Consider the following 27,158-nt stretch of genomic DNA (forward strand, 5'->3'; position numbering starts at 1 on the left):
GTTTCTTCTGCAGAAGGCACACCTTTTAAGATTTTCCAAACAACCAAACACAAAAAAGTAATTTATTCTGCTCATAATTGTATTAAGAATACAGTAATCTATTGGGTCAAATAAATTCAATCTATACAACACATTCTAAACATACAATGAAGCACAACAAAAGGGATTTAAAAAAACTACTTTATCCAGTTTTGTAGAGGATTAGAAAGCATCTTAAAATAGTTTCTCTCTAATATTTCCTCTATTCTGTTTATTCTTTAAAACACTTTTGATACATTCTCTTTTATTTATTTTCAAACAGCATAGCACCCAACATGTTTATTACTAAAGAACATATAAATAGAAGTAAAAAAAAACCCATTAGCATAATATATTAATACTAACTTGAGACTTTTAGATATGTTTGATATTAATGCCATAGTTCTTACAAGAAGTCTTCTAGAGATTTTTTTTTGTAAATGAAGCATTTCAACAAGGCATATTTAGGACTGCAAAATACGATAAAGTGCTTGCACATATATTCCATTTAATATTGGGGGGAAAGTTTCCCTACCCAGGTCATTAGTGAGATCCCAGCTCTATTGTGATATATCTTTTACTTTTAACAGTGCAAACGTACACAGAGAAGTAAGTCTCATTAACATCATTGTGGTTTACTCCCAGGAAAGTGAGAATAGGATGCAGCGTAAGTTCTCATGTGCCAAAAACATTTGCCGCATGGCAAAGCCACACATTTGTTACTTGGTTTGAAGTTATTTGCACTTATTATTTGAAATGTTCCATGCTCTACAGCGGTGACAAGCAGCATGGGTTTTTTAAGTGGAACCAGGTCATGATTTAGACAGTGCAATGCCTCCTTCACACACAATACAAGCAGTGCAGTTTTAAAACTCTGATTAGGGTGACATCTGCAATCCCAGCAAGCAGCAGGAACAACAGATGCATCTGGGCAACAGAAGTTCCCTTTCAGCACCTGAGACAGCACTCTGAAATCCTGCTTTATCCCCTTCAGCATGCAGTCTACTCTGCTGCCATCAACTGAACACCCCCACATGCAAGTACTAACTGCGTCTGACACACCCAAGCCAGCCATTAGACCGGCTTTTGCTGCATTACAACTTCTCAAATCAACAAGCGGTCCTCGCCAAGCAGCAGAGAGTAGCATCACAAACCATTATGGGGAGGCTCAATGTATATATAACAGGGGCCAGGGTCACCTCCGACAGAAAATGCCAAAGATTAGCAACTGCTTGTTTCCGGCACTTGTCAAAACTTTCAGCCCAGGTGCTCTCTGGCTGAAAGGGCCTCTTATTCAACACCCTTCCACCTACTGCCCCTCCTAAACACACTCCAGCTTCCTGGAGACTAGACGCAGACTAGAATAGGTGGCCCTGGGGTCCCATCCAACTCTACAATTCCATGATTCCTCTGCCTCTGAGCGTGATCACCAAAACCGAGGTTCAGGACCATTGAAAAAGCCTGACATCCAACACAGTAAGTTGCCAGCCATGTCCATGCCGAAGTCACCAGAGACCTACTCACCATGTTGACTTCTGACACCATGTCGATGCTGGCAATGTCTATGTTCATCCCGACGTTCACTGGGGGGCCTAATGGAGAACAGGAGACGGCGTCACTTGGCCCCACACTTGGTAGAAACATGTGTGTCCCCCCTCCTCTCTCTCAAGAATATTCCTCCTCCCCCCTCCCCAAGGAAAAAAAAACCCCGCACAGAATCGGAGACAGACAAGAACAAGAGACACCAAACCAGAGACTCACCTCCAAAATCCGGTCTGAGGCGAATGTCGTAGCCTTTCAGCAATTTATCCACCGTTTCTTTCACGAAGGACATGTTCCCATGATCGCTCACACTGTGGGGGAAAGGAGGAGTTTGAGGAGAAATTTGAAAAGGGGGGGGGGTTGAGATTGAAAAGGGTGAGAGGGATAAGAAAAGTCCGAAAAGATGGGGAGGGTTTAAAAAAATAAATAAAGGGGGGGTGAGGAAAAGTGAAGCGATAAATGGGAAGAGATGCAAATCGGCGACAAGGAGGGGCGAGAGAAAGAAAGGCGAAGGAGCGAGGCAGGGACAGAGGAGGAGAGAGAGGTCGGCAAGGGGGGCAGAAAAGGAAGCTCTGGTCAGTTCGGGTGGCTGGTCGAGCCGCAGCCCTCCCCCCCCCTCGCGGCGTCCCCTCCCTCCCCTCCCCGCCAGGCGCCGCTCCTACCTCTGGGCGCAGCAGACCACGGCCACCAGGACCGGAGCGGAGAAGACGCCGAAGATCCTGCCTCGTCCCAAGCCCCACATCCCTCCGCTCCGGGCTCCCTTCCCGCCGCAGCAGCAGCAGCTGCCGCCGCGGCCGCGTGCGGTTCCGGCTGCCCGAGAGCCGCCGAGGAAGAGGCGGAGGCGACAGTCCCCTCGCCTGCCTCTCTCTCTCCTCCGACGCTCCCCCCGCCCACCCCTCCCGCCCAGCGCAGGAGGCTGAGGCGAAGCTCTTGAGGAGAGCGAGAGAGAGGCAGCTGAGGAGAACTGCCCCCCCAACACCCCCACCCCGCGCCGCCCGGTCCTCCCCCCCCACCTCCCCACACGCCTCGCCCAGGGAGGGAGCGCCGCGGCTCAGACTTGGCGCTCAGGGCACCGGCGAGCTGCGGGCGCCGAGCTCGGACGGGCGCCGCCGCCGCCTTCTCCCGCGAGGAGACTCTGCTCGGCTCCTCTGGGCGCCGTCCATGCCACGCAGGCACCCCCGGAGAGCCCTTGTGGCCGGGCGCCTGGGGCCAAGCTGAGGCCTCAGTAGGAACCAGCAGCAGCAGCCGCCTTCCCGCCCTCCTCCGCTTAGTGCTGCCTCCAGTCAGGCGGCGGCTGGCGACAGCGCCAATGCCGGGCGCGCATTCAGGCGCGAGCCGGGTGGAGCCTCGCGCGCCAAAGCAGGCGTGGGACAGGCGGCGGCAGCCACAGGTGCAGCTTCTCCTCCGAGGCGCGAGGCGCAGCGCGGGGCCACCTAGAGGGGCGTGTGCGGACGGAGCGAGGGCATGGCCGGGAGCCGAGGGGCTAGGCCCTCCGAGGAGAGCCGCCCTCAGCGCCGAGGACTCGCCCCCTCTTGGCCTTGCTGGCTGCCAGTGGCTAGTGGGCCTCGAAGGGCCTAGGAAAGCAGCCCAAGTTTAGGCCGCTTCCTCAGGGGCTGGGCTACGAAGTTTCCCCTCATAAACTGCTCCTCCCATGCATCTGCTGGGAGGTTGGGGACTTTCCTTGCTTGGAGGTTTTCGGGCAGAGGTTGGATGCATAGCTGTCAGCTTTCGGATTTGAAAATAAGGGATCAGCAGCCTCACCTGTCCCGGAGACAGTCTACGGGATACCTAACAATCAGGGATAGCAGTGGGAAACGGCGCTGAAATAAGGGAATTTCCCGCCAAAAAAAAAGGAAAGGTTGACAGCTATGGTTGGATGGCCATCTGTCTGTCATGGATGCTATAGTTTTTCTTTCTTTCCCCTGACTGGGAATCAAACTCGGGCCGCAACAAATCCTAACCACTAGACCACCAGGGAATGGATGCTACAGTAAAGGGTCCAGCATTGCAGGGGGTACGACCAGATGACCAACTTTGCCATTCTGTGATTGTGTGCTGAGATTTCTTTCTTTTATACCCTGCTTTCCCCACAGGCTCACAATAAATAAACCCGCAAGGTGAAAGAGCAAAGACTTCATGCGCCATCCATCAGTCCTGGTGCCCTTCATTTCCTTCCTTCCTGAGGCCAGGAAGACTGCAGAGGTGTCCTTTCTTGGCGCAGGTTTCCCCACATGAAAGGTCGGTTCACATGCCCCACAGAACACTAGGTGATTGCAGCCATGGGAGGGCAACCCAAAGGTGAGTCCAGCAGCAACCCTCCTTGCAGCAGCCCTCTTCCTGTACGCAGTGCAAGCTTCTTCACTCATAGGTGCCAACTCCCTGGGTGCCTGAGCTCTCACAAAATTCCCCATGAAGGGGCTGGGCACCCACAAATTTCAGTGCCAGGGCCATGCACCCACGGTCACCGGGCCAAGTTGGCACTCCTGCCTTCACTTTACCTTCAACCCCCTCCCATGACTTTGCCCTGCAGGGCTTTCTGATCTTGTAGCCTGCTACATCCCTTTTAATGATATTTTTGCTTCTCTAGCTCCACCAACCAGGGCATTCCAAAGGCTGTCTGCTCTGTCCTTTCTGCATTCTTGCCCCATAGGCTTGGCACTTCCTTCTATGGATGGTGCCACCTCTCAAAACCCTCTCCGCCTCAAGGAGCCCTTGGCACAACTCCCTAGTTCCCAGCCTTGAGAGCAAAGCAATGTGTCACGGTAGCCCTCTTTGGGTGTGTGTGTGGTGTGTTTTTTTTTTTTTTTTTTGCTGTAGCCAGTTTAATTTATTTTAAAGCATTTATAAGGTGCTTAATATTTTTTGAAATCTCTATTTGTATACAATGCAAAACAAACAATATCATTAAAACGAAACTGCAACGTAAAGCCAATGAAACGATAGCATAAAAACATAGAAAAGTATATAAAACCAAATAAAACAGGGATTCAGGGGATTCAGACATATATAACAGGGTACAGTCAGGGAAAGGCTGGGCCAAAGACCTGTCTTTACAAGACATCTCTAGCAACCAATGGTTCCTGCTTTTATGCTCCTCTCCAGGCCTGGGCTTGGCTTTGATGCTATTTGGAGCTGTCCAAGGTCCTGCTCAAGCCTGAATCTCTGCTCTGCTCTGCTCTGACTTACATGGAACCCCTTCACATGTTTAACATGTGAAGACAGCTTTGAAGTTGCCTCCCCCCCCCCGGAAGTGTCAATAGCAACTCTTGTGGCCCCAGGCAGGATTAGGGTTGTACCACATGGGGAGGTGGGTTTAATTCTTTTCTCCTGCACCATAGTCCCCTCCCCCTCCACCCCCCAAAGCCCTTCACCAAGTTGCTATTTGGGCAAGGCAGAGAAGCTTCCATTGGCACCACTGAGCTTTGGCCATAAGCCTGCATGAATTTGCCCACAAAGAGCCATAGAATACTTAACAGGCTGGATAGTTCTCCTTGTGGTCGCTATAATCTGCGGTACTTCAAGTTTTGTGCCATAGATCCTCTGTCAACCCAAAAGGGACCTGGGGCCTCAGCTCTCTGAGATATAACAATAACATTAAATAATCATGCATTTGCCTGACTTCAGGGATCTTATGCCTACTAATGCAGCTGTTCTGCCCTATCTTGCCGACCTGGAATGAGGCTAAACTGAGACGTGACTATCTTGGCTCCACTTACCCAGCCTTCTACATAGTTTCCAACTCATACATATTCAGCTTTCTCTTTAAAATCTATAACGCATTGGAAGATATATTTTTTCTTGTTTAAAAAAAGAACGAGGTTTCTTATTAAGGGAATATACATCATCATCGGACATTGTGTTTCTGAGTAATGCCCTATATAGGCAAATTGGAAGGAAATGTGAGGTGTGAACAAATCAACACTTGTGTAAGATGTGTAAAATCTGTTATAATTATAAGGTTATTTCTCCCATTTAGCTTTGCTGTGAAATTTCTGTTTGCTTGCTGATAGTCTATTGGGGGGGGGGGGGAGAGGTTTAATTTATTATGGATATGGAGCATTTGTTTGCTTCTCTGGGTTCTTACTTCCGTGTGATCCTTTACAAATTTGAAACGATCATAATGTGTTATTTGATATTATTTAAACATAAGATGGCATGTGTTTTTTTAGACTGCAATTTTAAAAAATGTGGAATAATACCAGAAGCCACCCAGTGACTTGGGAGTTTTCCTCTGGTGGAAACTGAATCTTGTTACTCTTATCAATTCAGCTGGCTAATTCTCATTTCCAGGTCTTTGCCTATCCTCTTTTGGCAAACTGGCATGCATGTGTGTTTTTCTCTTCAAGGAAACAATGGAAAACAATTTGAGAAAGAGGAGGTACACATTGTGTGTGCCATTACAGATTTCACTAGTGAAGAGAAAAGAGGTATCAGGTTCTGATTGGTGGGTGGGAGAAGACAGGATTATCAGAAACAACAAAAAGCTTACTAAGCATTAAATTGCAGGGGAGAAAACAATGTGCTTTATAAACACATACAGCTGTATCTTGGAAGTCAAATGGAATCCGTTACGGAAGTACATTCGACTTCCAAAATGTTTTGAAGCCAAAGCGTGGCTTCTGATCGGCTGCAGGAAGCTTCTGCAGCTGATCGGAAGCCGTGGAAGCCACACCGGACGTTCGGCTTCTCAAAATCATTTGAGAACTAGAACACTCACTTCCAGTTTTTGATTGTTCTGGAGCCGAAACGTACAAGTCCCAAGTCGTTCGGCAACCAAGGTACGACTGTATTCAGGTTGCGGTCCTATAAGGATTTGAGAGTAAGTCCCACTGACATCAGTGAAATTTGCTTCTGAGTAAATGTGCCTAGGACCACATGGTTTTCATGCATCATAACAATAGTAACTGAGTGCACGAAAACAGTGAGTTTGCCGGGGGGGGGGAATAGATGCTTCTGTGGAATATTCCCATTAAATTCAAAATGTACAGGGGTGTGTGCCCTTCCTAAATGGCACTGCTGGCACCCGTGTGTTGTGGGGAGGGGATGTTCTAGGACAAAAATGAAACTTGACAAAAATTGTGAGCTTGCCATACCATAAACCAATGTATGCTGGTTCATCAGGATTTGAAAAAGGCATATGTTACTCTCAATAAGAGCAGTCACGATAGATGAATACTCTTGGGCAAGGAATGAACTTTTGGCTTTGCAATCAGAGTTACAAAGACATTGGCAAATCAAACACACTGGATCAGTAAGAGTGCAATCGTACCTTGGTTCTATTCAGAAGAAATGGTCAGTATAGTCCTAGCATGCTACTAGCCATACTAGATAACATAACTGCATGTTTTCCTCCAGTGTGGCCTGAAGCATGCAAAATCTTTCCATCCCCCAGAGCATGATCTCAAGACAAGGGTTTCAAGGTGAGCAATGTCACCACCAGACTGCTTCTGCTCCACTTAAAATCAGTGGAGACTGGTGACTATTGGTATTGGTAGGATGGAAAGGAGGGAGCCGAACAGTAGGTAGAGCCACAGCCAATAACAGGCACAATCAACTAATTATAGTTTTGTTCCCATTCTGCTCCTAGGTGAGTTTTATAAGGGCAACACTGAATCTAAGGAGAAGCAAACTGACAGGCTGTGCCCCCCACCCCCCACCCCTGGGCTGCTTGTCAGTAAAAAGGCAGGCAGGTGGAAATGGGATAACATTGATGGGACCTTGCCCAATTTCCCCAAATGGACTAGCCTCATTGCTTAAAATGTAATATCTGTGTTCACACTTTCTTTATGTAGGGCATAATTCAACCAAAGCAAGCACGGTTAAATATGATTTCAATGTGTGGGAGCTAAGCACGTGTTTCAAAGGGTGAGTTAAAGAGCTTAACTTTGGCTGGATTGCTCCTCTGATGTGCTCCAAACTTAACAGCAATACTATCTTGTAAGATACATACAGGTTATTAATAAGGGAATTCTGTTAATCGTTTTAAGACCACCTGTGCTCATCAAAGCTGGACTAATATAGTGAAGAGAGTGGACAACACTTGTTTAATCTGCTCTAGGGCTTCTTCCAGTTATGTGCATAATTGCAAAATCTGGTACTACTTTAGCTGCATTGGGATTAAAAAATAAAATAAAATAAAAATGCTGCATTGCAATATTACTGTAGTGAATAAATGCAACTGCTGTGAAGAAAGTATTGAAAAAAGGAATTGTGACTTCTTTGGCGTCTGTTCCTTAAGGTATCACAATTCAAGGACATAGTCCAACCAGCTAGAAACATTCAGAGTTGGAAGGTATCCTTAGGATCATCTAATCCAACCCCCTGCAATGCAGGAATATTCAGGTGTCCCATACAAGGATTGAACCTGCAACCTTCGGCGTTATCAGCACCATGCTCTAATGAACTGAGCTGTGCTAATGCATGGGCCAAGGATAGTGCAGAATGGGGCCAGTGAAGGGTGTGGCCTGGGAAGAGGAAATGGCCTAGTGCAGGAATAGGCAAACTCTGGCCCTCCAAATGTTTGGGACTACAATTATCATCATCCCCAGCTAACAGGGCCAGTGGTCAGGTATGATGGGAATTGTAGTCCCAAACATCTGGAGGGCCAGAGTTTGCCTATGCCTGGCATCGTGAGAGTTCTGAGGGCCAGATGGAAAGACTTGGAGGGCCACATTTTGTCAATTTTGCCACCTCTACTTTAAAAGATGCTAGCAGAGATGTTGCCTCCCCAGTTACTCCTACCTCAAACTCGCCCCCCCCCCCAAGAAAAACAGTTGCTGACCAGGTTTTTTGTTTGTATTAAGTTTGCTGGGTTTGATTCCCCCCACCCACCAACCCTGCGCTCTGTTACATTATGGTAATTTCATGGCTGTTGATGAAGACTGCATTTGCTTTTCAGGCCTGGGAAATTAATCAGTGCAGTTGTACACTGAGATCATAAATGGAATTTTCCACTGCAGTCTTAATATTCTCTAGAGCATATGGTATGACAGGTGTCAGTGTCATAACTTTATTACGTAGAATATTACTGTGCCTGTAGAACTGAACTATGCCTAGGTGTGCACTTTATGGTCAAATAAAGAACGTATTTCATCAGAACATGTGTGGTACTCCTGCAACAATACCCAGCCTCTCCTTCTTTTAGACTTAAGACATTGCTATGTCTGATAAGCCAGTATGTTATAAACCCCATTTTGGTAAGTTGCCCAAAACCTATCAGTCACAGATACAAGTTCTCAGGAAAGCAAATGTCAGCTTCTATGAATAGCCATGTGCTCTGATTAAAAAACAAAAACCATACATCATTTTCAAGATTTCCCCCCCTCTCTCTCTGGGGCCAAACTAGACATGATATACAGTTGTGTGTTTCTTTCCCCCAGTTATGTTTTAATCAAAAGCTGCCTTGGGAGTCTGAAAGTTTGGGCAGAGGAAAAGCGGCGGGAGAAAGTGGGTGGGTTTTATTGTTATTTGGCACTACAAAACAATAAACCAGTTCAAACTTAGAAAGAAGTTTCAAAGTTTGTAAGCTGGAGAAGAGGAAGAGAGAATAACTTGAGTAATTCAAAATACAGTCTGTATGAACTAAACAGTGCTTAGATAGTTTTTTTTTTAGCTGCTATTTTGTTAGTGTTAATATTGTTTGATAGATTATAAATGCTGTATTGATTTTTTAATCAGAGTTGCTGTAATTGTGATGTTCAGATTATTTTTAATTGCGGTGCTGTTAATAGTGTTTAATAGATTGTGATTGTTTTATTGATGATTTGTTAGTTATTTTATATGATTTATCTGTATTTGTTCTATTATGTTCATTCTGTTATTGTTATTCATTGTTTGTAAGCCACTTTGAGATTCATTTGAATGAAAAGTAACTGAGAAATACAGTAAATCAAATAAAATCAAAGTGGGCAGGATTTATTTAATCCTATTCTCTGAGTTTTCTGCTCAAAATTTTTTCCTTCATCAACTTTTCCACCCATAATTTCACCTGTGTGTGGGGTGGGGGAGAGTAGCTCAGAATAAAATACTTTAAGTTCCTTGGTAGGGTAAATCAGTTCCTTCTTCCATGCTTTATTTAGTCAGACATGCAGATTTTCAAGGCAATATTTAGCTTTATATCTATATATATTTGATGAAAAGATGCACGCAGTTCTTCTAGACCTCAGAATATCTGTTTATTACGGTATATTTTGAAAAAAAAGAAGCCCAAAAATTTGATAATAGTTGGAACCATTGGCATTATTAAATGAGTGAATTGATTTTTTTTAAGTGATTAAATAATCTCAAACTTTTATATCTGAGCTTTGTTTTTTGCACTTTTTTGTTTTTGCACAGTTTTATGACTTACCTTGTGTCATAAATTGCATAGAGTTTTTTGTTTTCTTCCACAGCATTCCTAAAAAATAAGAAAGAAATGATCCATTAAGTCTATGTTTCCATTTTTTTTTCCTGTTGCCTTTTCTTTGCCCCATTTTCCTACTAACATCCCACACAGATCTCATTTCAAGACCTGGAGCCACTCACTGAGCAAAGGTTTCTGCCTTTCATCGCCAAAGCCTTTTCTAGAACCGCAAAACAAACATTCGCTAACAAGTCAGTTTATTCAGTAGTATTTCACTGGCCATGATTCAAAGTTGGCTTTGTTCAAGAAACCATTTTTAACACTAACCACAGTTTGTCTAGGTTTGGATGCAACAACAAACCTTGGTTAGTTGAAACGGGAAGCAAATGCCTTTTATCTCACAGCTGTGCCAAAAGAGGGGAGAGGGGAGAACACGAGAAAGCGCATGCATATATAGTTAAAATATGGCCTAGCTTTCCTGTGGGTACATAGGCATGCTGTTGAACTACACAGTTCCCTGCTTGCCCGGACAGTCAATACATTTAGGTAATGCAGGCTTGTATTGAGACAAGATGAACTAGATAGGAGAAGAGTACGCAAAAAGATTGAAAAGTAGTCAGAAGACTGGCCTGTAATAGCAGTAAGACAAGCATAAAGTAACTGATGGTAAAATCTAAGGCATAGATGACACATTCATTTTGACCACAGTACAACACAGATGAAGTGGATAAATTACAGCTGGAGTTTTTATTGATGTAGCAGCATCAAAAAAATAATAATCCAGAGAAGCAGCTTAGCAAAGTCTATCACTGATCACTGCACAAAAATCAAAGAGTGTGTGTATGCAGTTAGATGCTCTGTTTCATCCCCCCCCCCCCTCAAGCTTGCTCGGTAATTGACATCACTTGAAGTCAAAGCCATTCTGTTTTGACACACTGGGGGAAATTCTTTTAGTTTTCCAACAGTGCAGCACTGGAGGAAGAGATTTATAGAAGCGCAAAACCGGAGGCATCATGATTCCTATTAAAAATTCTTCACATGCTAGTTAATAGCAGATATTCACTTATTATGAGCCAATATTATTAAGCAGAGAATAACTGTGGGCAGCCAGGCAGTTGCTGCTGATGGTAAATCAAATGGAGAACATATGGTTTTGCTGTTGCTGCCATCAGTGTTGCTGAGAAAGCTAATGGGTTATATTTGTGCTTATGACTCAGGATACAGATTCAACTTTAGAGAATAAAATGAAACACTACTAATGTGAAACAGAGAACTCTGCTGTGTTTAACCTGTACTGAGCACCCAGGAGTCTGGGACCGGTATCAAAACATGCTTTCAGGTTGCCTTCCAGAAAATACAAGATGTGATTATTATTATTTTGGCTATATCAGGGCTGATCCTCAGGCAAACCATTAATTACAGTGCAGCTTTTTCAGCTGCAGAAAAGTCCACGATAGAGCTGAATTAAAGGATAACAGTGGCCTCATGTTAGTGTAGTATCTCCCCATTATGAAGAGACAAATATCTGCAATTTGGTCTTGTTAGAAAGGGCATTGATAACCATTTCCCAGCTATTCTAATCACTCAGGAGGGGTAGCTTTCCAAGGTACCTCTTTATCTGCCAATCAATTTCCATGGTATCCTTGTAGAGGAGGGGGCCAGCACTAAATGGGTTATTATTTTCTTTTCTACGGTCACTCTTTCCCATTCCCTTCCAACTCTGCTCTGCAGTCAGCTTTACAAGCACACAGAGTGATGTCATTTTGGGGGTTGGCCGCTACTGCTCATGTCTGGGACACAGAAGCACTGTCTCCTACCACACATTCCTGCCCAAACCTCATGGTCATCAGCAGAGGTTTTACTGAGTTCTCCTGGCACAAGAAGTCAGTTGGCAGGGATTTCTCACTTGTGGTAACTTGCATCTGGAATGCCCTACCCAGAGAAGCTCACTTGGCTCCAACCCTGATTCATATTGGTGCCAACTGAGCAATGCTTTAGCTGCCCATGCATTCTAGCATGCCAGCCTGCTGCCTTCTGATTTTCTCATTGGGTTATGGCCTGTAAATTAACAGTTTTTAAGTGTGCTCTGCCCTAGCAGCCTTGTGCTGCAGAACAACTTGAACATTTATTTCCCAAATTAATAAATAAAATTGTAGATTAACCTATTTGTCATTTATTCCCTTAGACATTTCTAAGAGGTATTTCATCAGAACACAGGAAAGCTGTCTGCCCTTGTCTTTTCCTTAATCAAGCCCAGTATAGTATTCACCCCAATTAATCTGCATTTGTAAGACCTCAATTGTTAGTGTGGCAGCTACTACACTTTGGAACGCCCTGCCTATTGAGATCAAGTGCCTGCTAAAAACATTCTTATTTAGACAAACCTACCCAGGTGCTTAGCAAGTTGAGGTCATTTTAATCTTTTAATTAATATTTCAACTTCTGTATGTTTTAAAGTACTGTTGTACTTTTTTCTTGATTTTTAATTTTTTTTCTTTTTTATAAACTGCTTTGAGGTTTCTTTTCAATCAAGTGCTGTGTAGGTTTTATGAAATAAATAAACGTGGCCCTAATATTCCAATTGGTGAAATGAACACAGTCAATAAATTAAGCTGAAACCATCTTGGCACTTTCAATGGCTCGATATTGCTGCACAGTATCCTAAAGTCTGTAGAGTATGGCTGAAATCCAGTGGAGGCTTAAATGCTTTCAAAATGGAAGAGACTGGTAATTCTTTGGACTGAGAGTCAAGTATGTGCTAAATGCTGTTCGTGTCTACAGGTTCAATGCCAGCTATATGATTACAGCATTTCAGGCAAAGACTCTCCTCCCTGAAAGAGAGGGGAGTGGTTGTGGGCGGGAGCCCGAACACCGCTCCTAGCAGGGGGCGTTGCCCCCTGCCTCCAGCTCACCTGGCTGGCACTCACGCCCCCCCCCGGTGGCCGCCCAACCAGGTGCCATGGGAGGGCGTGTCCAGCAGCCTTTATGCTGCAGTGCCAGCCTCTCCCCGGCCTCATTTCTCTTCTCGTCCTGTGCGAGTCAGAAGGATACTCTCTCTTCAGTGTTCCTGCAGCGAGAAGCGGCCACGTGGAGCTAACTTGGAAGAGGACTTCTGAGAAAGGGAAGCCTGTAATCCCTCCTTTGCTTTCACCTTACCTTTACTTTAATTCCACCTTTAATTCCCTCTTTCCTTTTCTCCAAATACCTCCTAATTGTTCCTAATTTCAACTCTGATCCCGAAGCCTTTACACTGTGTATGTGTGTGCTGTGCTTCTCCGACTTTAAATCTATGAGTGCTTACTATTTCTGTTTGATTTGCTGGTGCATTTTAAAACTGCATAGATTTGCTGGTGCATTTTAAAACTGCCGTATTGCTGTGAATTCCTGTGAGGGCTTTTCCAGCAGTTTATTATTATTTCAACTCCCCCCCTTTCCCCTTCGTTACCCCCCTCCCTACTCTGGAATATTGTCCCTCCTGAGCTGACATTGTCCTCCCTCCCCCTTCGCTAGCTGGCTTTAGGGGCGTAGCTCAGTGGCAGAGCTTCTGCCTTGCATGTGGAAGGTCCCAGGTTCAATCCTCACCATCTCCAGGTGGTGCTGCCAGTCAGTGCTGACAATACTGATCTAGATGGACCAGTAGTCTGTTACTGCGGGATGAACACTTTTAACGATTTCAGGGGGAGGCAGCTCCATTTAAAAACTTCTTTCAGACGACTGCATTGCCCCAATTTTGCTATTGTCCCATTTTGCTGCTTATTGCTTTACCATAAACCCTTCCTGGTGCTCCAAGCTCCCTCACTCCACACCCCCCTTGGTTTAAAAGCAGATAGTATTTCTGGGTAGGCCTGGTGTTTCTTTCCCGCTGTTGCCTCATAGTAATAAAAGCTATCGCTGGGTGTTTCTTTATCCCCTTTAGTTTTAAAACTTTTCCTGTGCACCGGACTTGCAATCCCCCCCCTACTTGTTTTAAGAGTGTGCAGCTATACTGCAGCTGCATCCCCAGGGTAATTCTGTTCAGCTTACTCCAAAGTCTTTGTTAGTTGAACATGCTATCCAAAGAACTACTTAGTTGAACGCGATTTTATTTGCCTGGCAGTTATCCTAGCTGCTTTGGGCATTTGTTTTACTTGGGAGACGCAGTCACACCCCCACTCCCCTTCCCCTCGCATTGTCCTTTGATCACCTTGATCACCGGCCAGGGTTGCTTTGTTTTCCCTTAAGCACCGAATAGCTGGGCAATTAACAGCCTCCTGGTATTACAGAAGGCAGCTTATGCTTTAGCTGCAGAACCAGTTCTCGTTTGTTGTTCTAGTAACACCTTTACTGCCACTCCCTTGCGGGCTGCTTTACCTGCAGTCGTCTCCGCCCATTGCTCTTGAAATTCAGTTTGCCAGATATATTGCAGGTTAATTGAAGCAGGCCCCCCTGGTGGAGGCAGGTTCCTTACTATCTAATATCTAGTGGTCAGCGGTGGTCTCAATTTGCTAATTAATATCTGCAAAATATTATTTACATCTAATTTAAAATATCAATCAGGTAACTTCATCAATCCATTCGTTTTGCACCAACATATTCAGTAATTGATTAGAGACTAATTTAAGAGGCTTGAGATTTTACTAACTGGGGATTACATTACTTTTATATTATTTTAACTGATTTGAGATGCTTGAATAAAGTCTGAATTTGACCAGTTTATTGGACACAATAGGGTGCTAATTAACCAGTAGCAATAGCTAGTGTAAATTGATAGCGGCTTTATAGTAACTTTAATTACATTGTAATAGTTTATTGAGAATTAGTGAATCAATGATTAGCAATATATTTACTGATTAAATAAATAAATAAATAAATAAATAAATAAATAAAATAATAATGATTTAAAATAATAAATAATAATAATAATAATAATAATAATAATTAACAAAATAAATAAATAAAATTAATAATAATAACTACCAGGCAGGATACATTGTCGCTTAAAGACAGGCAGTTCGTGGTACATTGTTGATTCAGGTACCTGGCGGATGGCCAATCAAGGATACATTGTCTTTGGCAGCATTTTCCTTCTGCTGGGGCCTCCAGCATAACCTTATCTTTTTCAAATTGTTAGTTAAAGGGACATTTCCATTTGATTGCAGTGTGGGGGCTGCCCATTGTTCCATCCCTATATGCTTGTGTGTTATTTAGCTGTGTCTATCTGCCAGGCCCTTTGCTTGGTGGCAAATAAATAAATTTATAGGCAAATACAAACCAAACAGTCAAGTGAAGAATAATTATTTCATATCATCATTAGTTATGGTGGACAATTAATAGCATCATCAATTAATTCTACTTACAGTGGTAATTATTTGAACAAATAATACTGGAATAGATTGTAATAAATAACAATAACAATAAATAATAGAATAACAACAACAACAACAAATAAATAAATAAATAAAAATGAATAGATAAATAATAGAATAAAATACTACTAATAATAAATAAAATAAGTGGATGCAATTTATTTATTTAATTTTTTGAAAAATCATTATAATAAATAAATAATGATAAATATACATTAATAATAATAAAAGAGAATAAGTGGAATGACGTCACATACCAAGATTAAATTGATTAATTAATTAAACAAATCCATAGATAAATATATAAATAAACAAATAACATAACAGCCTCCTGGTAAATAAATAAAATAAAATTCATTAATAATAAATAATTTACATATATTTCGGAACCCTCAGTTGGTTAGAGCGTGGTGACAATAACGCCAAGGTTGCAGGTTTGATCCCTGTATGGAACAATTATATATTCCTGCTTTGCAAGGGGTTGGACTAAATGACCCTCGGGGTCCCACACAATTCTAGAGAGCCTGGATAGCTCAACTGGTTAGAGCATGGGGCCGATAATGCTAAGGTTGCTGGTTTGATCCCCGTATGGGAGCCCGGTATATTCTGCATTGCAGGGGATTGAATGAGATATTATAATATGAAGTAGGAAGCATCTTATTTTTAAAAAAAAAATTAAAAAAGAATAAATAATAATAATAATAATAAATATTAATATATAGAGAGAGAGGGTAATAAATAACACACGCAAGCACATACTAATGGGATAAACAATTAAACATTTAACTGAATGCTTGAGAATCATTGTTTATTTCAAGTAAAGCAATCATTAGTTAGTATATTTGTTTCAGAATCAATAACACGTCCCTGTACAACCACTTGTAAGCGGTGGCACGTGTTTGTGGCAGTAGCTTTAGCATGTTATCCTTGGCGCCTAAGAGGAAGCGCTCTGCAACGGAATCAACTCACACCTCAGGCTGCATGGGTGCCAATAGCCATAATTCATCGGGGGTGCCACATGGATGGGATAATAACCCCAAACATATTTCACACTGCCTAAATGCATTTAGATCGTTCATTGATGATTATGAGCAGCGTTTTTCCGATCAATCCCCTATAATGAATAATTATTTCATATCATCGTCAGTTACGGTAGACAATTGATAGTATCAGTAATTAATTCTACTTACAGTGGTAATTGATTGAACAAATAATACTGGACTAGATTTTAATAAATAACAACAATAATAAATAATAATAACAATAAATAGATAAATAAATAACAGATAAATAATAATAGAATGATAACAACAACAATAAGGGGGTATAGCTCAGTGGTAGAGCATTTGACTGCACATCAAGAGGTCCCTGGTTCATATCCGGGTGCCCCCCCCACCAGCTCCCTCCTCTCCGCATTCTTCGATTGAATTCTTTGATCGGACACTAAGACTTATCCGGAATCTTGGTTACGAGGCACTCTTGACAAAATGTGACATAGTCAGCCTTCTGTCTATTGCCAGTTCATCCCAATGACTCTCATTTGCTGGGATTCAAATTTCAAGGGAAATATTACATTGTCAAGGCTATGCCGATTGGTTGTTCTGCAGCTGGCTCGGCCTTTGAGACATTTAGCACTTGTTGGGACTGGGCCTTGCGCTACAGAACCAACTCACCTGGGGCGACACGTTACCTCAGTGACTTTCTACTCATTGGGAAACCCAATACTGGCAAATGTGCCTCCCTTCTGGAGGCCTTCTCAGCTTTGGCCCAGGAGCTGGGAGTTCCCCTCACAGCAGATAAGGCGGACCCTCAACGCATCTTACTTGCCTGGGTATAGAGCTTGACGCAGCAGCTCAATCTGCCCGCCTGCCAGTGGGGAAAATAGTTGCCCTTAACGAAACTATTCGTCAAACCCTTCCCGAAATAATAATAATAATAATAATAATAATAATAATAATAATAATAATAAAGTCGCTTTTAGACAGGTCCAGTCCTTGCTAGATCATTTCAACTTCGCATGTAGAGTAGTTTCACCAGGCCGCCCATTTTGCTCCTGCTTAGCCAGGTTGTAAGCGGGCCTCAAGCACCTGCGCCATAGAGTAAGACTTATCAAGTTGGTCAAGGCGGTTTTGAGATGGGGATCAGATTTCTGGAACACTACAACGGAGTCCCCCTATGGCTGGAAATCCTTAATTTGGCCTCTGATTTCCAGGTCCACTCCAATGCGCGTGCCCGCCTAGCCAGGCTGTCAGTGGTCTTAGACACCCGCACAACAGGGTCCGCCTCCCCAGGTCAAGGCAGGATGTCTTGAATCTGTCATCAGACTTCCAGGTCCAATTGGACGCGGCTGGGTCCTTAGGCTTTGGCTTGTACTTCAAGGGGCGCTGGTGTGCACTATGATGGCCGACGGCATGGCAAGGTCAGGCCATCACGTGGGATCTCACCTCTCTTGAGTTCTTTCCAATAGTGGTGGCCGCTCACATCTGGACGGAAGATTTTCGAGATCTCCGCGTGTGCTTCAGGACCGATAACCTGGCGGTCATGAACATTCTAGCCAGGCAGTCATCTCGGTCTGAGAGGATCTCCTCCCTTCTGCGGGCGTTTGTCCTCCGGTGCCTTGAGTACAACATAAGATTTTCAGCCAAATTCGTACCCAGAGCCAATAATGACATTGCCGATGCCTTGTCTCGATTTCAGATACCTCGCTTCCGGTTGCTTGCACCTAGAGCACAACTGTTGCCCGAACACTTTCCGGAGCACCTGTGGAATGTGGGAGACGCAAAGTGATACAGGGAGTATTGGCATCCGTGGCACCCTCCACTCTCAGGTCCTACAAGGAGGCCTGGTGTGATTTCCTTGGTTTCAGGTCTGGGTTATCTGGGCTCTCAAGACGTACCTCCTACCACTGACTTGTCTTGCAGTACCTTTCCGATCTCGATGATCTGGGACGTGCACCTAAAACCTTAAAGATTCACGTGGCCGCCATCAGCTTCTTTTCAAAAGCTACATTTGCTCATGACCTGGCTAGCGACTTCTTGATCCATAGAGCCATTGAGGGTTGGGGCAGGTTACAACCTCACAGGGCCGAGGGCCGTAAGCCGATTTCTTACGGGTTATCACAGATACGCATAAAACTCAGGTCAATTTGCTGGTCCAGGTTCAAAGCACGTCTCTTTTCCGCAGCATACGCTATCGCCTCTTTTGCGCGCTTAGAGTTGGTGAGGTGGTGTTTGAAGTTAGTGCACGAGGTTCAACACGCGGCCTCTGGTGCAAGGACGTGCAGTTGTCCGATTCTAATGTGACAGTGGATATACGTCAGTCCAAGACTGATCAGGCTGGTAAGGGTGTCCTAGTTAAGCTCGCGGCGTCAGCACAGCAGGGCCCATGCCCGGTAGAGGACACTAGGCGGTACCTCTACCTCAGACCGCCCGGCCCGGGTCCGTTCCTGGTCCATGAAGATGGGTCACCAGGAGTACACCGGGCACTCATTTGGGATTGGTGCCGCAACCACGGCCGCGCACCTGGGGCTACCGGCGGACAGAATCAAAGAAATGGGCCGGTGGAAATCCAATGCTTATAAGTCTAATACGTGACCTGCAGCTTTACCCTACTTATCTGCCTTTTCTTTTCTGTCTTTTACCCCCAGCTACGCTCAGGAGAAGCGTGTGGATTTGCGGCCACAGTATAGTTCATGGGGCCCGCGTATGAGCGGTGAGCTGCGGCCTTGCATACAATCCTGGTCTTCCACATGGTGTTCGAGTTTCCTGGCTTTCGAGAAGAGGCATGCGTTGGGAGGAGCTTATGCCATTGCTGTGGGAGAAAGTAGCCAAGTTTGGCTCTCCCGACATCCTTGTAATTCATTTGGGGGAGAATGACCTCGCTAACAGAGGGAGTGTGGACTTGTTGTGGAGCATAAAAAGAGACTTGAATGCATTTGCAGCCTTGTGTCCCAGAACAACGGTGTTCTGGTCCTCCTTCCTGAAACGAACTGTTTGGCGCGGTGCGCAAAGGTCCTCCTTCTTGAAACGAACTGTTTGGCGCGGTGCGCAAAGCTGTATGGCCATTGAAAGAACCAGGAAACTCTGGTCCTTGAAACGAACTGTTTGGTGCGGTGCGCAAAGCTGTATGGCCATTGAAAGAACCAGGAAACTCTGGTCCTCCTTCCTGATACGAACTGTTTGGCGCAGTGCGCAAAGGTCCTCCTTCTCGAAACGAACTGTTTGGCGAGGTGCGCAAAGCTGTATGGCCATTGAAAGAACCAGGAAACCCGTAATTCGGGCGGTAGCCCGTTGGGTGCGCTCTATGTATGGCCGAGTCATTTATCATGACCGTATCCGGATTGGCGACCAAGCTTTATACCGGAATGACGGCGTCCACTTATCGGATCTGGGGAATGACATTTGGTTAGCTAGTGTCAGCAAAAGCATCTGGAATTGGTTGCAGCTTGGAAGGTATTGGCGGCGAGCCTTTAGCTCGGGTGGCGGTTAGGCATTGGAATAATGTGTTGTGGTGTGTCGAAGTGCTAGGTGTGGCCATCGCCTATCCCTTCAATTTATAGGGGTATTCCGGTAAAGGAATCTGGCGGTCGTGTATTCCGTCCGAAGCCTGCTTGGTGGGAGGCCATGGCACGACCGGCGGTGACATCAGGGGTGAGCCTATAGTTGGATTAGCATCAACAGGTGATGAACCCCTGGTGAATAAACCCACTTGTTTTGCGATCCAATGCCTAAGCCAATACCTTTTCATTGCTGTAATCAATAAAGTTGTGGCCTTTCTAGCCCATTAACCTTATATCACGTGTCCCTGTGTCTTCATTTTACTTTGCGGGGGTCGGATCCTCGAACCACAAAGACTCTCCTCCCTGAAAGAGAGGGGAGTGGTTGTGGGCGGGAGCCCGAACACCGCTCCTAGCAGGGGGCGTTGCCCCCTGCCTCCAGCTCACCTGGCTGGCACTCACGCCCCCCCGGTGGCCGCCCAACCAGGTGCCATGGGAGGGCGTGTCCAGCAGCCTTTATGCTGCAGTGCCAGCCTCTCCCCGGCCTCATTTCTCTTCTCGTCCTGTGCGAGTCACCCACCCTCCACTCCCTTAGAGTTAGGGCTTAGGTCATTGGCCTTGCTATGGACCTTAGGTTGGTCGCCCTGGTTGTCTGGGGGGCCTGGTAGGAGTTTTTCCATTTGGCATTAGGCTTTTTGGTTTTTTCGCCTACCTCGTAGCAATCGTCACAACTTTCTGGTGGTATTGGTGGGTAGGTTAGGCATTGGAATAATGTGTTGTGGTGTGTCGAAGTGCTAGGTGTGGCCATCGCCTATCCCTTCAATTTATAGGGGTATTCCGGTAAAGGAATCTGGCGGTCGTGTATTCCGTCCGAAGCCTGCTTGGTGGGAGGCCATGGCACGACCGGCGGTGACATCAGGGGTGAGCCTATAGTTGGATTAGCATCAACAGGTGATGAACCCCTGGTGAATAAACCCACTTGTTTTGCGATCCAATGCCTAAGCCAATACCTTTTCATTGCTGTAATCAATAAAGTTGTGGCCTTTCTAGCCCATTAACCTTATATCACGTGTCCCTGTGTCTTCATTTTACTTTGCGGGGGTCGGATCCTCGAACCACAAACATTTCCTTTCTTTTACAAACAGACAGAAGCAGATTAGCCTTGAAGCCCACAGGCCCATTACAGAGAATCAGCTTTTGCAATACCCAAAGCAAAATATTCAAGTTACATTTAAGACTTTGGGGATATTAAAAACACTCTGGCACTGATTAAATTATCACTGGAAGTTGCTGAAATCACATTGAAGTGGTTTTAAATTTAATACAAATTTACAGTTCTCTTTCTCTAAGGCATAAAGGATATATGTGTGTATCAGGTTTCCTGAAATGTTTATGTATGAGGAGCTTATGGTTCTGACTAAACATTTTTTAAAACAAAAACAAAACCCTATTGGGTACACAAAAAGCATTCAGTATGCTTTTAAGTAATTTTGATGCTTAACTTATATGGGATTATAATATAATAATGTTCATGGGTCCTTTATTGCACTTCTAAAGAGCCTCTCCCACTCACATTCTCTAGCCCCATAAATACAGTGGTAAACATAATCTGACATTCTATCACAAAACCATCAGTATGACATATTTGGGAGAAACATTACAATTTTTATTTTAATTTTAAAAAGGTTGCCAGTTCATATTGAATAAAGGCGCTCAACACCTCTTGCTTCAGGGAAGAAGCGGTGAAGGTTTGTATCAGAACAACTGGACATTTCCAATTAGACAATTGATAATTTATGTCACGAGAAACAGAGATTCTAGTTTGTGTGTATGTGTGTGCTGTTTTGCTGCAAGCTAGTTCTAATGTGATGATAGCTATGCATTGCAGGGGGTTGGACTAGATGTCCCTCAGGGGTCCCTTCCAACTCTACAATTATACAATTCAGTTTGACGATTCTATTCCATTCCGGCTGCTGGATAGGCAAGACCCTCTTCAACCTGCTGATCCCTGTCCTTCGGAAATAGAAGACAGATAAATTCTTTACAAAAAGTCCTTTTAAGATTGGTTGGTTGGTTATTTCAGCCTTCGCAGGGCATGCAACTGCAACCACCACAGAAATATAGACCATAATGTCACTTTTTAATATATCTGGTCAATGTGTGATGCAGAAAGAGCCAAAAATATGCCTATGGAGGCTCCTGTTCATTCTATTTTTCAATATAATTCCTTTCTGGGGTGATCTAGCATTGCTCACAGTCACAGCCATGAAAATAAAGCTAGTTCTTTATTCCCCATCCTGTCTGAAGTCTATTCTCAATTTGTGACACTTCCCACTGCTGCGTTGACATTGAAAATGCCTTGTAAGGATAGTTCTGGCTCACTGGCATAATGTGAATGAGTCGCTCCCTCTGCTGCTTCTACTCTCATCCTCCTCTCTCATGCCAACTGTTCTTTTTTCAGCTGATGCCCTCCTGAGAGACCATTATTTTACTCTCCCTGGAAAACCTCGTCCAGGGACAGCAGGGCATTAGCTGAAGCCCAGCTGCATCTAAAAGCAGCTGGCCCTGTTGGAAGATTCCGACCAGCCATCTGGTTCCTCAGGGTTCAACCAGATAGGATAAAAGTTCATCCACCATATTCAACTTAAGCATGTGGATTTATTTGTGCATGTTCTCTCAAGCATATACTCTCACATTTGCATGAATTTAGAAAAGCCCTCCAATGTATTTGGAGACGGAATAGGGCTTGTTAACTTCCACAGCAGTTACCAACAGCTTGGTATATTATTTAAAGCCTGTTCTGCAGCAAAAAAAGAAAAAAGAAAAAAGAAGCCAGATAGTCGTGTCTTTCTTTACTGCTTCTAAAGGTTGGCCTTTTGCTTTTGGTTTATGCAGCTGTGGGATATATATAACAGATTTATATGCATCCATTCCAACTTGTATGTGATTATAACTAGTAAACACTTCACTTTTAAATTCAGTTCATCTGCTAACTCAACAGCCAGTTGACTCCCAACAAGGGATAAATGAAACAATATTCAGTTCAGCACATTTCCAGTTTGTAGTTTAGAAAAACCCAAACAGTCCTTGTGGAAAATTTGTCAGCATTTCACTGCACATTTCTCCTAATGTACACATTCTTTTGTACACAGTTTCTCCTAACAAACAGTTCAGCCACAATTCTCCGTAATACTTTTGTATGTTATTTCCACAAATATATATGCATGCTTAGTGCACATATTTCTGTCCATGTCTTTGATCAGAGAATTGCATCAAAGTGTTAGGATACAGGTGGTATATTACACTGGTAAAACTGGCAAAAATGTACAAGACATGTAATAGGTGCTGGAAATGCAAAGAAAAAGAAGGATCTCTCTTTCACATGTGGTGGGATTGTAGGAAGGTGAGGGGATTCTGGGAAATGATCTATTGTGAATTGAAAAAGATGTTTAAATACTCGTTTGTTAAGAAACCAGAATCCTTTCTGTTAGGAATAACAGGAAGAGAGATAAAAAGACGGGATTATAAACTGTTTCAGTACGCTGTTACAGCGGCAAGAACACTGATGGCCCAGAGGTGGAGACAGGAGGAACTGCTGACTTTGAATGAATGGAGGATGAAACTCATAGATTACGCAGAATTGGATAAAATGACTGGAAGAATAAGATATCAGAAAGATCAAAAATTCATCGAGGACTGGGGAAAGTTTGCGGAATATCTGGAAACTATATGTGATCAACAAACAACGCTAGTGGGGTTTAAAGAGACTTTGTAATATTTTAAGGTATATTGCAAGACAGAATTAGAGAGGTGAAAGTTAATGGTAAATCAGCAATATTATATAGAAAATGCGGGAAAATAAGAAAAATGGATGATTGTGGGAGGTGCTGGTGGAGGTTCAAAAACTGTAAATTTGTAATTATGGTTGTAACCAATATAAGTAAAAGAAAAACTGAATAAAAATTTAACTGCAAAACAAAACAAAACAAAACAAAACAAAGTGTTAGGATATATTCCATCTTCCTGCGATACTGGGGGGGTGGGGGGTGGCCAGGGAGAAAGCAAATTGGCCGTCTTGCAGGTTTTCACCTACCTCATAGCAACTACAACTTTGGCAGGCATTTGGCTGGATCCTTAGTCACAGGGATACCATGTTAGAGGGGCCAGGAGGGGCAACACTGTCTGGGAGTCTCCATGGGGACTGATGGGCCAATACACCTCTCCCAATGGCACCCAATCCATGTCAGGGATGACTCCCCAGTACAGGGTCTACCTCACTTGGTTCCTATTAGCAGGCACAGGCAAACTCTGGCTCTATAGATGTTTGGGACTACAATTCCCACCATCCCTAGCTAACAGGACCAGTGGTCAGGGGTGATGGGAATTGTAGTCCCAAACATCTGGAGGCCCGGAGTTTGCCTATGCCTGCTATTAGGCAGCTTGATGCAGGATACATGCCCGATGTCTTAGCCAAACCTACTCTATCCTTATCTCATTATACATAACTAAACCATTTCTCACCTTCCCACCCCTTGCCTTTTCCTGTAAGACCTATTACAGTCGTTAAGAGTCGTCAAGAGGCTCTCTCAGCTATCTGCCTATCTCCCATTCCCACCACCCTTCTGAGTAACACCCCTCCCCACCTTCTCACTATATAGAAGGATCTGGCAACTTCTGTTTCAGTGTATCTGAAGAAGTGTGCATGCACACGAAAGCTCATACCAAGAACTAACTTAGTTGGTCTTTAAGGTGCTACTGCAAGGAATTTTTTTATTTTGACTACTCTATCCTGTAATTGATAAAGTTGTGGTCTAATTCAACCCAATACCAGCATCCTGTGTCCATTCTGTCGGTCCTCCCTGCAGCAGCCGTGGACATCATGCACCTGTGGCATCAACTGCCTTTGAAGGTCATTACTGGGTTGTACAAGGGATAACAGACGTGTAGTTAGATGTGCCTTTTCTCAACATGTTTCACCATAGCTTGGGTTTAGTATTCATGTGTCCAATGGAGCAAGGGAACTTGGCATGTGGATTGGTCCCCTCTCACAATTAGTTTGCATCCACATTAGCAAACTCTACACTCAAAGAGCATCATTTACATGACCATAGCGACATGCTCTTTTTCATAGTTAAGTGCAGTTCAGCTATTTAGAATTTGTTTCCTCTGGGAACTCTTAAAAGCTTCAGATCTCAGCCGCAGGGGGTGTGCTTCTGTGTCTGTAACACTTATTTAAACATCAGAAAAGTTCAGATCTAAAGATCCTCTAGCTCAGCACTGTGTCAATAACAGCATTATTTATCTCCTCCTCCCCTCTACTTAACATCAAGTGTTGGAGTACAGAGAAATTGCAGAGTGAACCTTTGGCAATGTGTGGACAAGTGAGGAAACACTTCGTTGGATAAGTGATGCAGAAGAACTAACACCATTTATATTTTACATATATATAAATACACATGCATATATAATTGAGTGAAGAGCATTTAAATGGGCCTGAATATAATGGAATATATTTAACTCCATGGGCAGAGTGGAGATGTTCCACTTTTATCTTTTTTAAAAAAATGCTGAAAAACATGTGTTCAGGTAGATGGATGATGACTTTTTTTGATCTGAATCATTATAAAGATATATGTAAGGAAACATTGGTCTGCATAAGATTCAACTCCTAGGGGCCAAGGTGTCCTCACCCCCCCCCAAAAAAATTCGAGGGCTCCCCCAAGTTGACGGGCAATGCCATTCAAATCGTGTGTGTTGTGTCATGTGATTAATTATGTGAGTTAGTGCTTACCTGCCCCCCCCATATTTTATTCAAGTTGGCACCCCTGATGGGCTGCATCCAGTGTAAGTTAGTTGTTGGATCACATGTTCTTCTGATTGATTTCAATAGGAACTAATTCCAACTAACAGACTTGTAATCCAGCCCAATATCACTTCTCTCCTTTCTCAAGTAGAATGGAATTCTATCAGCCTTTGTGGGGTCTGCTTGCTTAGGAGAAGAGAACACCGACTGAGGATTTAGGCTGCATCTACACAGCTATAAAAAATGCTCTGGAAAAAAAACGGTTTTAAAGCTCACAATGGAAAAATTACATCGAGTTCCAATGTCAGCTCTACAGCACCGTCAGGTGTCACAGTGTTATAACATATTTATAACATTTTATTTTTACTAATGTAGCCGAGTCCTTAAGCGTGTCTTTGTGGAAATCTATCGCCTGACTATTTACATGTCATGGAAACAGCAACCAACATTGTGCAGTGTTGGTCACAAAATGGACTTTCCTGCTGGTTTCCAGGACTCCAAGTCTAGCAAGCTAGCAATGCACATTAAATGCTTCTGGGCAATCTCATGCTTGTGGCATCTTAGATCTGATCTACACATTCTCAAGAACTTGCCTTGTGTCAAGTGAAACCGTTGTGCTATCTGGCTTAGTATTGCTTACACTATTTGGATTTTCTACCAGTCCTGCGTAGAGGTACCTTCTGCATGCAAAGTATGAGTTCTACCAATGAGCTATGGACCTTCAGAATAACCACACAGTAGAGCTCTGTTATGACAGAGCCTCTTCAAGTCATGCTAATGTGGGAGATTTTATCATCACCATAATTTATTATTTGTACCACATCCATCTGACTGGGTTTTCCCAACCACTCTGGCCAGCTTCCAACATATATAAAAACACAATATAACATTAAAAACCTTCCCTATCATACTTTGAACATGTCGTTTCCTCACCTAGAATCATAGAATTGGATAGTTGGGAGGGACCCCAAGGGTAATCCAGTCCAACCCTCTGCAATGCTGGGATCTCAGCTAAAGCATCCATGACAGATGGCCACCCAACCTCTGCTTAAAAACCTCAGAGGAAGGAGAGTCCACAAAGTCTCGTAGGAGTCTGTTCCACATCTAATTGCTGAACTGAATGTTGCAGTACGTCTTCCAGTGTAAGTATCTCTTTAAGTACAAACAGTTTTGTAGAGGGGAAAAAATAGAAATCTAACACACCATTTTGGGATAAGAGGCAGTCCTTCATAAATGACTTGCTATCCGTCCAGTATAATTAATCCTGCATGCAAGGAATAAACAAGACTTGACAGTGTGTCTGTTTTGCTGCGAACGATACTCGAGTCTTTCAAGTCCTTCCTTTGAAAGCTTATGTTTTTGACATTTGCTGCACATAACCTTTCATGTTTTAATTTTTAAAGGTTGTTTCTAATCTGATTGTTTTATTGAATTGTCATATATTGCCTTGATCTTTCGGGAAAGCTGTCTAATCAATCTTGTAAATAATAAATACAACTTCCAACTACATGCTCTGCTTCTCTTCCTCAGCTTCCAAGAAGCCCTGTGTGTATAATCCATTTATTAACATGAAACATTTATATAGCACTTCTAACACTTGGGGGGGGGGCGAAT

General features: G+C 43.7%; 1 protein-coding gene across 2 annotated transcripts in view; it reads right to left on the reverse strand.

Moving 5' to 3' along the window:
* GABRB3 (gamma-aminobutyric acid type A receptor subunit beta3) overlaps window positions 1-27,158 on the reverse strand; it is a 200,545-nt gene that overhangs the window by 93,882 nt on the left and 79,505 nt on the right. The window contains exons 2-4 of one of the 2 annotated variants that reach the window (XM_081197581.1): window positions 9,908-9,955; window positions 1,780-1,871; window positions 1,543-1,610 (exon numbers count right to left, since the gene is read on the reverse strand). In XM_081197581.1, the coding sequence (XP_081053707.1) occupies window positions 1,543-1,610; window positions 1,780-1,871; window positions 9,908-9,955 (208 nt within the window). Of the gene's footprint in view, window positions 1-1,542; window positions 1,611-1,779; window positions 1,872-2,222; window positions 2,483-9,907; window positions 9,956-27,158 lie in introns of those variants that run through there. The other variant, XM_081197582.1, reaches the window with a different exon arrangement.

This window comes from Podarcis bocagei (genome assembly GCF_964188305.1).
Source record: "Podarcis bocagei genome assembly, chromosome: 6".
In the NCBI taxonomy this organism is placed as follows: domain Eukaryota; kingdom Metazoa; phylum Chordata; class Lepidosauria; order Squamata; family Lacertidae; genus Podarcis; species Podarcis bocagei.